At 41.8% G+C, this 16054-nt stretch overlaps 1 protein-coding gene across 6 annotated transcripts in view; it reads left to right on the forward strand.

The window, feature by feature from the left end:
* The window catches only part of Pds5b (PDS5 cohesin associated factor B), a 160385-nt gene extending 146127 nt beyond the window's left edge, over positions 1-14258 (forward strand). For 2 of the 6 annotated variants that reach the window (XM_028878096.2, XM_028878097.2), the window contains exons 31-35: positions 1621-1726; positions 5539-5978; positions 6069-6179; positions 9753-9891; positions 11424-14258. In XM_028878096.2, the coding sequence (XP_028733929.1) occupies positions 1621-1726; positions 5539-5978; positions 6069-6179; positions 9753-9891; positions 11424-11459 (832 nt within the window). In that variant the 3' untranslated portion in view covers positions 11460-14258. The remainder of the gene's footprint in view (positions 1-1620; positions 1727-5538; positions 5979-6068; positions 6180-9752; positions 9892-11423) is intronic. The other 4 variants (XM_028878091.2, XM_028878092.2, XM_028878093.2 and 1 more) reach the window with 4 other exon arrangements.
* Positions 14259-16054: the final 1796 nt, after the last annotated feature.

Genomic DNA, 16054 nt, shown 5'->3' on the forward strand with positions numbered 1-16054 from the left:
TGAGATGTAGAGTAATGCAGTTATAGTATTTGATGCCACTGAATAGAGATGAGGTGGTAGTTACTGACGAGTAGGAGATACTTAGCTTTTCATGTGTAAACTTACTGGAGTGATCTCTGCTAGTACACACAATAAATATTTGACCTCATTGTTCATACCTTATATGGTTAGTTGTTCACTTACAGTTCATTCATACAGTGGAATACCTGAATCATTAACAATAATGATCGGGGATGGAGAGATGGCTGAGCAGTTAAGAGCACTGGCTGCTATTGTAGAGGATCCAGTTCAGTTCCCAGAACCCACATAGTGGCTCACGACCATCTATAACACTAGGTTCAGGGATCCAACACCCTTTTTTGCCCTCTGCAGGCACTGTGTGCATGTAATGTATAGACATACATGCAGGCAAAGCATTCAGGGGCCAGAGGGTTGGCTCGTGTGTAAAGGCACTTTCTACCAAGACTGGTACCCTGAGTTTGGTCCCTGGGACTGACCTGGTAGAAGGGGAGAACCAGCTTCCTTGGGGTGTTCTCTGTCCTCTACACGGTTGCATGCGATGCTTGAATGCACACGCACATACAAAGTAAACGAAAAGTGTTTTGATGGCTTTTTTTAAAAAAGTGTATTACCCATTAGGTCTGCACTCTGATGGGAATCAGTGAGTGAGATCAGTTGTGTAGAGCAGAGATTATGTAGATTATGGCTTCATAATCACGTTGGTTTGCACCCAGGAGAAACTTTTTGGGGAAACATGGATCATCTTAATAATGTTCATAATAACTTAATGCGGGGTGTATATTTTATACTGTTTGAATTTCTTTTTACTATGCATATATATATATATATATATATATAAACTTCATTGTTTGTTTAAAAAGTAGTTTTAACAAGGATTCTTCTTGATTCTTTTTCTTGTAAAAATGTACCTTCTTGTTGGCCAGAGCTTGAGATTTATGAGTTCAGCAGTATGTAAACAGATTGGTTTGTTTGTTTTGTAGGCCTAGCTATCCTTGCTGTGGTGGCCAGGCTGGCCTTGAACTCACAGAGATCAGTGTGCCTCTGCCTCCCAAGTGCTGGGATACATAGATAAGGTTGATGCAGAAAGCTCGAACTTTCTAAGAGCATGAGAGCATTTGCTTTACTTCATTCAGCAAGTCTGTTAAGTGCTTGCTCTGAGCCCTGCACAGGTTTATACACTAAGTAAAATTTGCTTACGTGTGGTAACAGGCGGGAGAAGTCAGATAAGGACCGTGGTGACTCTGCATGTTATTGCTACAGAGGAAGTGAAGATGGGGTAAGGAGAGGGCAGAGCAGCCCTAAGCTGCACGTGGGCCAGCTGGACATACTAACAGCAGGTTTCAGTGTCCGAGCTGCTGCTCCAAGATGGAATCTAGTTTTCAAAACATCATATGGTAAAATGAGTGTATTATTTATTTCCTTAAGTCATTAAATGGGCTACATTGCTTACTGATTTGGAACTAAATACAATAGGAAAAAATATCTTTAAAATGAATGAAGTCTTTGCTTATGAAGTTATAAAGCTATGCAGTGAAACAATCAAAAATGCTTTTAAGGTTATTTGATTATAGAAATAATTGCAGATGTCTCTCTTCAAAGGCTTGATAGCTCTGAAATGGATCACAGTGAAAATGAAGAGTATACGATATCTTCACCTTTGCCAGGAAAAAAAAGTGACAAGAGAGACGACTCTGATCTTGTAAGGGTGAGATGCTTGGTTGAGTGTGTGATGCTGTTAATAGTAATAGTTTTAGTCGTTTTTGCTCTTTAGCAGGATATTATAATCGTAGTCAAATTTGGGATGTGATTTACTTTTTGTAATTATAGTTTTAAATTTGATTTTATAGTTTAGTTTGAGTTTATGTGACTCTTTTCTTCGGGTAAATAATCTTAATTCTTTGTCTTTAGAGTCAAACATCATGTTAGTTCCATATTCAGAATTGTTCGTTTTTCTTTTTAAACACAGTGGTTTAGTCCATGGCCTTAGGGAAAGAGAGTGGAATGAGGTCCCAAAGTCTGCCTCTTCCTTTTAGAAAGTCCTTGTGACGTTCTTAAATCTTGGTAGACGTGCCTGTCATTTGTAAACATTACTTGAAGACAGACAGATTGGTGAGATACAGAATTCATACTCCAGCACAGCCTGGTGGGTTGTGGTGCCTGGGCCCTTTTGGATCCCCAGGTGAGCTCTGACCGTTTCTTGAGTAACTGACTGAGCTTTCTGAATCCGTTTTCATGTCTGTGAACTGGATAGTGTAGGCTTGTCAGCCTAATAATAATGAGTTATTGTTCATTAACTGAATAAATGAATTAGCCCAAATGAATTGTTGATGCTGTGTCATTGTTACAATGATTCATGCTGTTGAGCAATAGTGACCGTAAAACAAGGATGTCTGACTCTAATTCAGAAGCAGAGATGACAGTTATCAATAAAATAGCTACTTTTGCTTTCTTTGGAATTGTATTTGCCCTTCTTGTTTCCCACTGGCATATTTCCAGTATTTTCGAGTTTCTTTAATTTATCTAGCCAAGTTTTACCCAGCGGGCTGGCTCAGCAGTTAACAGTGCTTGGATGTTCTTCCCGATGCCCCAGGTTTGATTCCCAGCACTGTCTCTAACTGCAGTACCAGGGCATCCAAGGTCCCCTTCTTACCTCCACAGGCACCAGACATGTGTAGTGCACAGATATGCATGAGGGCAAAACACCTTTACACACTTGTAAATGTTTTACCCAAGTAGAATTAAAATTTGGTAACTTAGAGAAATGTAGGATCAATAAAAGAAAGGAGTCCTATTGCTGGATTTCTAGAGATAATACTTAAGTTAGTAAAAATATTTATATATTTTAATTCTACATCTTAATCAAGAAAATCCCTGTAATCATGCTTAAAAACAAAGTGATTGATCAGCTCATGATTTCTTTCTTTTGGTAGCAGAGACAAGTGTGAGGCCAGTCCTGGCTTTATAGTAAGCTCCAGGCCATGATGAATGCCACAGGGAGGCTTGCTCTCCCTCCCTCCCTTCTCCCCTCCCTCCCTTCTCCCCTCCCTCCCTTCTCCCCTCCCCTTCTCCCCCCCTCTCTCACACACACACACACACACACCACCACCACCACCACCACCACCACCACCACCACCACCACCAGGGCTAGGGCTGTAGTTTGTGCTTGTCTATCCTATACAAGGCCCCAAGTTTGATCCCCAGCACTGGAAAGGAAGATCTAGAAAGAATGAAAACATACATATGGTGTCCATGTATATATGTGTTCATGCATATAGCTCGCTTCTCTCTGGTGAGTTTGCTACTCATCAGATGGAGTCTGTTCATCCTGGCAACAGTCTGAAACAGAATCTAAAAGAAGCAGAGAGCACTTGTGTGGGAAATCTCACAACCAAGAGACTTGGAAGACTTAGAATGTTGTGTGTTCTTCTGTGAGAAAGAAAAGGTTGGAATGGTGATAGTTTTCTTCCAAGTGAATATGTAGTAAAATTTTAGTGATTTTTTTTTTTTTAATTTTTCCCCAATGTGGAAACATTAGTGGACAATTGAAAAGGGACAGTATAACCGGCACCAGCCCAACAAGACACGGATCTGTTTAGCTGTGGCCAGTGAGATACAGTGTGATGTTGCCACAGCCCTAGACACTCTTTCCTAGGGTGGAGAGTCTATAATCTTAGAAATTAAGTTCCTAGAAGGAAGAGGGGACTCCATCTTCCTGACTCCCCTCCATCAGATTAGCCCCTCAAAGCCTCATCTCACATTGGGATATAAAGTCTGCAACACACGAGGGACACAAACTCAGACAATACCGAAAAGAAAATAAAGGTTAAATATCTTTAAAAGAGTACATGAATATAGGTAAAGTACTAGGTTTCCCAGAAAACAATCCAGACAGACGAAATAATACCAAGAAACATCCCCTGGGGGGCTTTTCTGTTTGCGATGGAGTCTAACTTTCCCCATTCTGGCTTTGAACTCAGTATGTAGCAGGTGATGACCTTGGGCTTCTGATGCCTCCCCTTGTGCATACTGGATTACTGCTGAGTGCAGTCACGCCTGACTTTATGAGGTGCTAAGGAGCAGCCCAGACGAGCACTTTGCCGCTCAGTCACTTCCTCCAAGTTACAGCTTTTATTGATTTTTTTTTAACAATAAAATTTTACTTACTAGTATTTATTTTATGAGTTTGGGTGTTTTACATCACATGTGTGCCTGGTGCCCACAGAGACTGGAAGAGGGCATTGGATTCTTCTGGAACTGGAGTCAGATGGTTGGGAGCTGCCATGTGGGTGCTGGGAATTGAACCTTGATCCTCTGGAAAAGCAGCCAGTGCTCTTAACGACAGAGCTGTCTTTCCAGCCCCTCTTTCTGTTGAAAATTTTAAGAGTCTAAACTTGCACAGACTTTGTGGAAGTAAGTTGTAACTACAAGTGTTCATATACCCTCTCATTCTTAGGTCTCTAAAGAGTTTTCTCTGTCTCCATTTTCTCAATACATAAATTCTCTGAAGATTTTATTTTAAATTTGAAAACCCTGGTCCTTTTTTTTTTTTGTTTCTTCGTTTTTTATACTGTTCTGTTTTGAATTAGTTAAATCTGGAAAGAAAGTGTCTGGCTCAGAGATGTTTCTGGATTTTTAGTGTATCCCGTAACCTTCATTTAGAAAATAAAAATAGTTCTTTACGACATCATAGACACATATAGCACATGGTTATTTTATGTCACACACACACTGTGTGATCTAATCACAGCTAGGTGAGTACACTGGGGACAGATGCTTGAGTGTCACCTGTCTACCCAGTGATTGAGTGTGAGGTACTCATCTTAACTGAGAGGCACACATATAATAAAGTACTGATTTGAGACGGCGGCTCCCTTTGAAGCTCTGCATCCTGAATTTAAGAATAAAGACTTGCAAGTTGCACACCAGCAGGTAGCCCATACCTAGGAGTGTATGGGCAGCACAAATTAGAGTTGGGGTTTTTAAGAATTAAGAAGGTGGAGGGATCTTGGAGGAGTGGGGGTGAGTGTGATCAAGACCCACTGTATCAAGTTCTCCAGGAACGACAAAGTGTTGTTGTAAATGGAATTCTACTCTTACTCCAAGGACTTTGAAAAACCAAGTTCCAGTCAATAGCCTGGTGAAGTTGCACGTTGGTCATCCCAGCCACTCTGAACTCTTAACATGAGAAGAGAGTTTGATGCCAGCCTGGGTGACCTGATGAGGCCTTGAGTCTGCACACTAAATACAGTGAAAATACAGAAAAGCAGTACAGAGTTGTGGTTGCAGTCTAGTTGGAGCTGCACATCTCGATAGATAGTCGTGACAAAAGTAGATCGCAGAGTTTTAGGAGTTGTCACGTTGTTCAGAGTGCTAACTGTGTTTGCTTGGCACGTTGGCGCTTCCGCCCAGGGCCTTGCACATGCTAGGCAAGGAGTTTTCTACTGAACAACACCCTGAGCCCTAACAATTTTATTTTTCAAAACTTAATTTTAAAAATTGTGATCCTCCTCCCTCCAGTCTGAGTTGGAGAAGCCGAGAAGTCGGAAAAAAGCATCTGTCCCAGACCCAGAAGAGAAATTAGGGATGGATGAGCTGACTAAGCTGGTACAGGAACAGAAACCTAAAGGCAGTCAGCGAGGCCGGAAGAGAGGTCACGTGGCTTCAGAGTCAGACGAGCCCCAGTGGCCTGAGGAGAAGAGGCACAAAGAGGAGCTCCTTGAAAACGAGGATGAGCAGAACAGCCCGCCCAAAAAGAGCAAGCGAGGCAGGCCGCCAAAACCTCCTGGTGGAGGGTCGTCAAAGGAAGAGCCATCAGTGAAAACATCCAAAAAAGGAAACAAGAAAAAAACTGTTGCTCCTGTGGTAGACGAAGAGGAAGAAGAAGAAAGACAAATTGGAAACCCGGAGCAAAAGTCAAAAAGCAAACAGCACCGAACATCGAAGAGAGCACAACAGAGGTGAGTATGTGTGACCCTAAGCTGCAGGAATATACTTACCACAGTGCAAATCATAATTTGATGCTATCCACATTTGGGTCTTCCCCAAAGCAGAGCAGAATCTCCTGAAACTAGTGCAGTTGAATCCACACAGTCCACACCACAGAAAGGACGAGGAAGACCATCAAAAACGCCATCACCATCACAACCAAAAAAAAATGTGTAAGTTGTAAATAATATTAAACTTCAAACCAATTTCAAAGTATTTTGCAAAAATCATAAATTTATAAGCATAATTATTGCCGTATTTAAATTCCAAATATTTTGTCCCATTATACTAGGTAAGACATTTTTATAAACTTACCTAGGGGATTAATGGCCCAGTTAATATTTGTACACTTTTATAGAGAAATCTTTATAAACAAATGCTGAATAGTTATACAGAATTATGGTATAAAAACATACTTTTCAATAATCACTATGCATCAGCCAGATTTCCTCATTGCTGCAGGCTATGATTTTTCTTAATCATTTCTCTCATCAGCGTTTCCATTTGGAGAAAAAGAAGCAGTACTGCACCTTGGTTTTTATCCTTTGAACTTGTATGAAGCAGTAGGCAGCACCCTTCTTAAATTCTGTCCATAGACATGACTGCAGGCTGCTCTTACGCTTTACGTAGTGGGCGCTTGCATCTAGGTGTCCTTTTGGGTACTTGCACATTGAAATGTACTCACAAGAGAGAGCAGTGAATCGACTCAAAGTCATCACCATAATATGAGCACCAGCACTGTCAGCTGCAAACCAGGCAGGGCTGTCTTCTGTTAGGGAAGTAGAACCAGAATATCATGTCCTGTTAGCCAGAACTGTCAGCTCTGTTCCTGAGCATGCTCAGTATGTAACTGTACCCAGTACTTGGACTTTTTTTTTTTTTTTTCATAATTAAAACTTTATTGAAAAATTGGCACTGAAATTGGATTTCATTGTTGGTTACCTTCAAAATCAAACATAATTACAGTCTTGGTAATAAGTCTACCAAGACCTGATATTTTGCTTGACTTTTCCGAGTTTCCAACACGTCTTAGCTAAATGCTTGGGTATCATAGAATTTTTCCTGTTCCTGTGTGTTCCACAGGAAGAGGAAAAGCTGCCTGAGTATCAGTCAGTGCTTCATGCTTTCTTCCGTATAAGTTTTCTGTAATGTTAGGAGTAAAGGTAAGTATATTATTGTGACCGCTTCCTAAATGTGTTTGGTCCAAAGATCAAAACCAGTCAGATCACACTTCAATTTCTCACCCTTATAACTTACTTTTTTTTTTACGCAGACATCATAAAGTTAAGGGCTCAAATGGTTGTGATGTCCCTTCAAGTTTCATAACTCTGTATTCTGTGAACATTCAAAACCTAACTATATCTTACAAAATCAGTACAGAAGGAGACTTTTTGTTTTACCTTACACTTCTGGACAGTTCTGTTTCAGAGCTGGAGTAATAATGTGTTATAGTTTGTCTGCATTTTGTGTTCTAACTGTAATATAATTGAAAAACATTATAATCATCATCCATGTAATTCTGTATGGTAGCACAGAACAGACAAGAGTTTTTATTCTCTTGAGATGTGCTCTCCAGTGGGCAGGCAGATACTAAGTAGTCACATAGGAATGTGGAACTATAACTCTGGTATTTGTCCTGAAAATATTAGAGCCTTAGAAGAGAATATGGTGGAAGGATTTGGGAGTTGGGAAAGTTTTCTTTTTGGAATGTGATAGTGAATTGATTACATGAAAATACTAGGAGAGAGAGATGAGGTGAGGTGAGATGGGGTGGAATGGGATGGGGTGAGGTGAGGTGAGGTGGGATAGGATGGGATGAGATGGGATGGAATGGAATGGAATGGGGTGGGGTGGGGTGGGATGAGATGAAGAAGAGATGGGATGGGGTGAGGTAGGATAGGATGGGATGATGGGATGGGATGGAATGGGATGATGGGATGGGGTGAGGTAGGATAGGATGGGATGATGAGATGGGGTGAGGTAGGGTGGGATGGGATGATGAGATGGGGTGAGGTAGGGTGGGATGGGATGATGGGATGGGATGGGATGGATGATGGGATGGGGTGAGATGGGATGGGATGATGGGATGGGTAAGGTAGGATGGGATGGGATGAGGTGAGGTAGGATAGGATGGGATGGGGGGGTGAGGTAGGGGGGGGGATGATGGGATGGGGGAGATGGGATGGGGTGAGATGGGATGGGATGATGGGATGGGTAAGGTAGGATGGGATGGGATGAGGTGAGGTAGGATGGGATGGGATGCTGGGATGGGGTGAGGTAGGGTGGGATGGGATGATGGGATGGGGTGAGGTAGGGTGGGATGGGATGATGGGATGGAGTGAGGTAGGATGGGATGGGATGAGGTGAGGTGAGGTAGGATAGGATGGGATGATGGGATGGGGTGAGGTAGGATAGGATGGGATGATGGGATGGGGTGAGGTAGGATAGGATGGGATGATGGGATGGGGTGAGGTAGGATAGGATGGGATGGGATGAGGTGAGGTAGAATAGGATGGGATGATGGGATGGGATGGGATGAGGTGAGGTAGGATAGGATGGGATGATGGGATGGGATGAGGTGAGGTAGGATGGGATGGGATGATGGGATGGGATGGGGTGATGGGAGGAGTGAGATAGGATGGGATGGGATGGGATGATGGAGTGAGGTAGGATGGGATGGGATGGGATGATGGAGTGAGGTAGGATGGGATAGGATGAGGTGAGGTAGGATAGGATGGGATGATGGGATGGAGTGAGGTAGGATGGGATGGGATGAGGTGAGGTAGGATAGGATGGGATGATGGGATGGGTGAGGTAGGATGGGATGGGATGAGGTGAGGTAGGATAGGATGGGATGATGGGATGGAGTGAGGTAGGATGGGATGGGATGAGGTGAGGTAGGATAGGATGGGATGATGGGATGGGATGGGATGGGATGGCTTGGTGGTAAATACACTTGCTGTCAAGCCTGCCTGTCTTAGTTCAATCCCCAGTCCTCACATGGTAGGCGAGAACCAACTCCCTCAAGTATCCCTTGACTTCCACAAGTGCGCTGAGCACACACATGTTAACACATAGTATATAGATATAAACAGAAGAGGAGAGTAGGGAAAAGACCATTCGGGGAATACTATAGTTGAAGTTTCTGAAGTGTGAAAAAACTGGTAAATCCAAGAAACTGGAAAAGGCAAGAGATTTACGGGATTGTAACTGTCAGGAATAGACAGTTAGGCCGGGACAGCCTGAAGGGATTTCCAGGGTTATTGGTTCAGTGCAGGGGTTTGTTGGAGTGATTCTACCTGTTCTGTGTTTTTCAAGAGTCACTTTGTAAGAAGAAAACCCAGAGGTAGGAATGAAGGGTGGGGAGGAGTGAATGGGTCTAGATTCCTCTCTGGACAGTCTAAGGAGGTAAGAGGAAAGGTGCGAGTTCTCTACTTAGAGGCTGCTGCCCTGAGCGACTTAGTGGGAGAGACGTTCTGTGAGGAGGAGGAGGAGAGGTGGAGCAGGCGTCCGCTTCAGGCTGTGGTGAAGTCCTTCCTGGTAACAGTCTTGGCCACACCTTCCTTCCTTTTCTATAATCTTTGTAAGATTCTCAGAGCAATGCTTGAGAGTCAAGGTGGAAATTCATCTCTTAGGACATAATTGAGGATAAAATGACAAGAATTCATGGGTCATTTAAGCCATTTCTTCCAGTGAGTTAATCCACAACTTAAGGTTGGCATTCTCGTTTTATTTGGTGTGTTTAGCCGTGTAGGACGCTCCAAACAGACAGCTACTAAAGAGAATGACTCGAGTGAAGAAATGGATGTCCTCCAGGCCAGCTCTCCTGTCAGTGATGACACTGCACAGGAAGGAGCAGAAGAGGAGGACGTCTCTGCAGGAAATGTATGTGCTTATTGGAGTGGTGTGTGTGTGGGTGGGGGGGAGTTACAAATGCAAAAAGAGAGCCAGGAAGTATTTCAGTCAGCTCCATTTAGCACCTGCTGTTGGCTCTAACTCTAGATATTCATGCTTTTGCTCATTAGTTGTCATGTAACTCACTTACCAGCTTGAATAATGGAAAAAACCAATTTGAGGGGAGCTTGAACTTACGTGAGAACGATAGGTGTTGGGATGTCCAGTGAACCTGTCAGCTGAATGCTGAGTGGTTCCAGGAGTGTAGCGATGTCATGTTGCCAGTCCAGGCACTGGGATCCACGAACTGTTTATTTGTGTTTCACAGATGTTTTTGATGTTTCTGTTTTGAGTCTAACGATAGAAACCAGAAGAAAACCACACAGAATAAAACTGAATCTTGAAGTAAAATCAGCCTTGGGGTTGAAGTGTCAACTGGCTTTGGCGCTGGGGTGCCCCTTCTACAGAAGGAGGAGCTGCTGCTTCCCAGGGACTTTGTTCTTTTAGATAACACATGCTGTTGCTAGTCACCACATATTTCTCACTGGAGAAAGAGGAAATTAATACATACAGGAACTGGTTTCTTGACACATTAGCACAAAACGTTAGGTCAGTTCAGTCAGTTTTCCTCATTTGGGAAACTTGAGTTTGGTCAGTTCCCACATTCCCAGAGCTGGCCTCTGTGGGTTGATTCTCTTGAGTGTTCAGCATCCCATCTGCCCAAGGTGCGTTTATATGAATCGCTCTAAAGTGTCTCAGAGCTGGTCTGCTTTGTTTCTTAAAGACTGAGGGGAGGGATTTGAAAGTAAGACTGAATCATCCAGAGTAATGGGAAACAACTAACTGTGAAGTAGGTTGAGTCAATTAAACCCCTGTTCCTTTTACTTATGCTGTTTTAGACTGACCTTGTTGGGATTTTTCTGGTTTTTTTGGTTTTTTTTTTTCTTTGTTTTTTGGGTTTTTTTTTTTTTTTTTTTGTTTGTTTGTTTTTTTTTTTGAGACAGGGTTTCTCTGTGTAGTCCTGGCTGTCCTGGACCTCCCTCTGTAGACCAGGCTGGCCTCGAACTCACAGAGATCCACCTGCCTCTGCATCTTGAGTGCTCAGATTAAAGGCGTGCGCCATCACTGCCCAGCTCCTGACCTTGTTTTTGAATCAGAGTTTTAGGCTTCCTCTAGACCTTGCCAGTAAATGGTAGTGTGTTTGAACTTGAGGTTGTGTAGATGTGTCTGCAGCGGTTGGGAGCCAAACTCAACAACTGTCCAAGAGTCAAGTGTTTTCTTTGCCGCAGAAAGTATAAGGAGAAAGATGATGGATCTGAGAGTAATTGTGGGCTTGTCCATGTGCAGATGTCATACAAGCCTAAGTACCCGAAGATAGGAAGAAAGAAGGAGACAGGTTTAGGGAAAGAAGTGAAAAGAAATTCAGAACCGTGCAGGAATAAAGATTGTGTGGAAAGCAGTGGTTGTTACTATGGTAATTGTGGACATGCTCACATTAGTTCTCTGTTGACTTTTCTCTTCAGCTACGACGGAGAAGTTCCAAACGAGAGAGACGATGAACACATGTCATTAACTTTCATTGTGAAAGCTTGGGGAAAAAACAAAAAAACATTTCTTGTCAAGTATGAGGCTAAATAAAGCCTTTGATGCATAAAATGGGACTGCCAAAGTGTGGACAGTTGGACCTTTGACGGCCATGAATTTGTGGTCACATGTGTCAGCCATTCACATAGTGATAGCATTGACTGCGGAGTCTTGGGAAGGTTTCACGTGTGATGGCTGTGTAGACATACGAAAGAAGAAGCATGTAAATAGCCCTGCCCCATTCTGACTTCTGAAGTGCTTGTATAGCTTCTGTCTGCGGCTTTAAACTGACAGGCCCACTGCTCACGGGACCTGTTCATCTGAAGAGCATCTGTTAGGACGGATCTCGAGCACTGGTCAGTCAGTGTTTGTATTTGTATTCTCTGCAACTTTACTGTGAAATTTGCTTTTCAACAATTGGTGTCATGTTCCTGATGTCACTCTTTGTTGGCATTAAATAGTCTCTTCCCCTCTTTGTATCTCAGCTGTGTTTACCCAGGGCACCCTTCGTCTGGAGAGGTGCTAGAGCCTCTCTGCCTTTACACTAGAGCAGCGCCTGTCGGGAGGACACCACGCAGATTGTGAAACAGTCCTCAAGTTCTTTATTGACTTTACACCTCAGTATTGGTCCCAGAATTTTCTGGCCTTTCATGGCAATGAAAATTTTAAGAAAGAGATTTAAAATATTTTAATTTTAAAGAGTGTGTTATAAAATAATGTACTAAATTCTTTATTTCATTCTATCATCTTTTTTTCAGTTTATATTAATCTACTGTATCAATAAAATTCTGTAATTTGATGGGCTTTTAATAGTCTAGAATGTTATTGTGTATAGATACTACTTCTTGAACATTATGTTCAGAAAATGCAAATTATTACACTATAATATAAAATCTGATGTATACACATTAGAAAAGTTCTCCTTCTCCATAACCATGTAAAGTTAATCAGAAACAAAAAATTTTATTGATGCAGTGTATCTTTATAAATCTGTTCTTGAAAGCCAAGTGTTTTGTATTTTATAGTGAGTTGCATGTTCATGAAAAACATTGCTGATCATGAGATGTGCTTTTTCTGTAAATTCATACTTAGCCATAGTATATGATAGATGACCCCTTAACATAGTTTTTCATCAAGAGTTTATAATTGTACTTTATTTTGGAGCCAAAAAAACTTGTTTTGTGGGGGGTGGGATGGGGGTGGCAGTGACATCTGGTGTGGAGTGACACTGTAGATGTCACACTCCGCTGACACCGAGTCCACTGCATCCAGAGCAGGAGAAAAGGAAATTGGCCTGAGTTCATCTTAGAGATCTGTTCTGTTGTCATTTTATCTGCAAAGTCTGACAATGGGTTATATAGTTGTATGAACTGCGTTTTGAACCGAAATGTATTGGTTACCATCTTATGCTCACCTGAATTAACTTTACATTCATGGGTGCTGACTTGTTTTTGCACGATTGTTAACAACAGAAGAGAAAATTACATTCTAAGTTACCAAGTTTATTATCAGATACAGAACATTTTCATAGAGTATACCTTTATGTTTAAGGTATGTTTCCAGAATTGGCTATAGTAGATTGGGGATGCAATAAAGAAGCGACTATTTTAGAAAACAACACTTTGCTATTTTCCTGTATGTATCGCAGATGATGTGATTATTTTTCTTTTAAATATCTCCTTATGTTTATGAAACACTTTATTTTTAAAAAGATGTTTGAATTGTGTCTTAATCTTTCGGTGTTGAACTGTTCTTCACTTGCAGCAGTGCTGACAGCAGTGAGACCGGAGGCTGCTGTGGTCGGGCAGCTCACACTGGATTATGATACTTGGGAGTTTCAGTGTGTCCTTAGCTCGGCTCTGAAACAGTGCTGTTTCAATTTCAACAGTACAAAAGCATGTTTTTAAATCTATGCCATAGATAATAAAGGATAGCTTTGTATTTTTGTCATCAACTAAACTGCATTGGAAATATTTATGGAAATATATCTTTAAAGCCATTTTATAAAACATACAAAAATTATTATGGAGGATTTTTATTTGCATGATCATCGTTCACCAAATTTCATTGCACATTAATGCTGTACATTGGTTCATGACAAAACGTGGTCATTGTAGATTTCGTTTGTGCTCTTTGCCAATAAGTCTGTAATTTTTTAACCTGTCTGTTCACTCTTGGGGAGGATTAGGATCTAAAGTTTTCAGTTTTGTGTAGAGAACTAGGTGCAGTAATGATCAGAGTTTTTGTCCTGAATCTGCATCTTAGGACTTACTATATGTTTAAATGTTAACACTCTATGCACTAATATTTGGAGAGCCACACACTTTCCAGTAAAGCGAGGTGTGTGTACGGCGACATTAATTGCTGACAGTTGTTAGCACACTGCAGTGATCATACTCCCTTTGAGAATATCTGACATTGAGGACCTGTGTAGCTCATTGTAACCCGCGGCCTGTGGGATCTGTTGATTCCCAGGGGAGCTTTGCTTGCTGTGTACAACACTAGGCGGATTCAGTGCTCTCCACTGTGTGTGAGTTAGAAACATGATGTAGAACTGTTCTCAACATGAAAGCTTAAATGACTCTGTGTCTTCTTACAAGAGTTCCTTTTGCCTACTGAAAGACTATTGGGGGTTTAATGCTGTGTTTAATGTAGGCATCTCTCTACCACATAGTATTATGTTACCATAACAAATGAATGGTTCTTAGATAACCAATTTTCAGACAGAGTTTTGGGTTTTCTGTGAAGTTAAATAAACATAAAAGCTCATGTAATTATATTTTTATGTGACTCAATATATATTTACCAGAGAAAGTCATGTTGTGATTTTTAATTTTGGAGTCTTTGTTCCTCAGTGACATTTTTCTAAACTTTATGTTTAAACTTTTCATGCAATATCTTGGCTGCCAGAAATTTTACTAAAACCTAAGGTTAAAGAATTACAGAACTAAGAAATAATGTAAATTTTGAAACTAAGTGCTATGAAAATAAGTTGCTAGGCAGCTTATTTATTCAGTAAACATTATGAACCTATGGCATGTCAGTCACTCAATTTTTATCCAGGATGAAGTTGAAGTTTGATCAAGACAGACTAGTCCCCTGCCTTTGTGGTATTTATGTTGTTTGGGGATTAAGTGTGTTAAAAAAGAGAAGTTGTGCCGGGCGATGGAGGCACACACCTTTAATCCCAGCACTTGGGAGGCAAAGGCAGGTGGATCTCTGTGTGGTTAAGGCCAGCCTGGGCTACAGAGTGAGTTCCAGGAAAGATTCCAAAGCTACACAGAGAAACCCTCTCTCAAAAAACCAAAAAAAAAAAAAAAAAAAAAAAAAAAAATTCTTTTAGGGGCTGGAGAGATGGCTCAGCGGTTAAGAGTATTAGCTGCTCTTCCAGAGGTCCTGAGTTCAATTCCCAGCTCCCACATGGTGGCTCAAAACCATCCATAATGAGATCTGGTGCCCTCCTCTGGCCTGCAAGCATGCAGACAGAACACTATACATAATCAATAAGTAAATCTTTAAAAAAAGAAAGAAAGAAAAGTTGTAAAAAATGCTGTGAACAGCCCTGGAAGAAGCGTTTTGGAAAGAAGCCACTTACGTAGACTTAAATAGTTGAGTTATTCAGAAGTGAGGTCTGGAGCTGCTGTGTGCCGACTGGGATCTGTAACTATAGGGTATCTTGGGCCTCTGAGTGTGCTAGCTGTGGGGACCTGGTGCTGAGGCAGTCTGCTCTGGCTGCTGTTTGTTTTTGTGTTTGCATCCTCAGGTTGAATGTGGGTGTTGATGGCACTGACTGATGTGGGGGCCTGTTCTCTAATTGATCCTCTAAAGAGGAGGAATCCTTTGCATTAGTTATAAACTAATAACTCGAGTTTCTCTTGTTGTTTTTTTCTCCTCCATCTGTCCTTCATCATCTTAGACCTTTTAGCTCTATAGAATGCTTCTGTTTTCTTTGATCTCTTATAGTCGCTCTTTAATTTTGTATTTGGTTGTGTTCTATAGTGGTTTCTTTCCCTGTAGGTTACAGTAGATGTTTGACTTCCTGTAGGTTCACACACTCTTGCGGTTGCCACCTTCGCCGCTGTCTTGTGTAATAGTCTCTGTGTACGCATGCTCGGTATGTTGGTTACTCTGCGTTACTCTCTGCCGGGCAGCAGCAGTTTGGGGAGGAAGAGTGTATGTATTTGGGATGTAAGAGCATATACCTGCACTGGGGGAGGAGCTCAGAGCAGCAGACACCGTCGTGGTGAAGGGAGTCTTGAGACTCTTCACTGAGATCTCTGGAGATGCCTTGGTGAGACAGGAAGCAGGTTGGCCAGTTGGTTTTTCAAGGCCCTCTAGCCCCAGAGAGCCAGTTTCTTTAGCTAGGCCTCACCTCCCAAAGGCCACCAGTTCCCCAAACCAAGCAAACAGCTGGGGGCCAGATGTTTAAGCATGAGTCTATGGCCCACAAGTCATATCCATACCATAACTTCCTACTTCTGCTTGCTTAGGTTTATGGTCCTCTCAATGCAATATGTGTTCAGTCCAGCTTCAAAAGTCCCCATAGTTTCACAGTTCCAATACTGAACAA

This window comes from Peromyscus leucopus, chromosome 23 (genome assembly GCF_004664715.2).
Source record: "Peromyscus leucopus breed LL Stock chromosome 23, UCI_PerLeu_2.1, whole genome shotgun sequence".
NCBI classification, from domain to species: Eukaryota; Metazoa; Chordata; class Mammalia; order Rodentia; family Cricetidae; genus Peromyscus; species Peromyscus leucopus.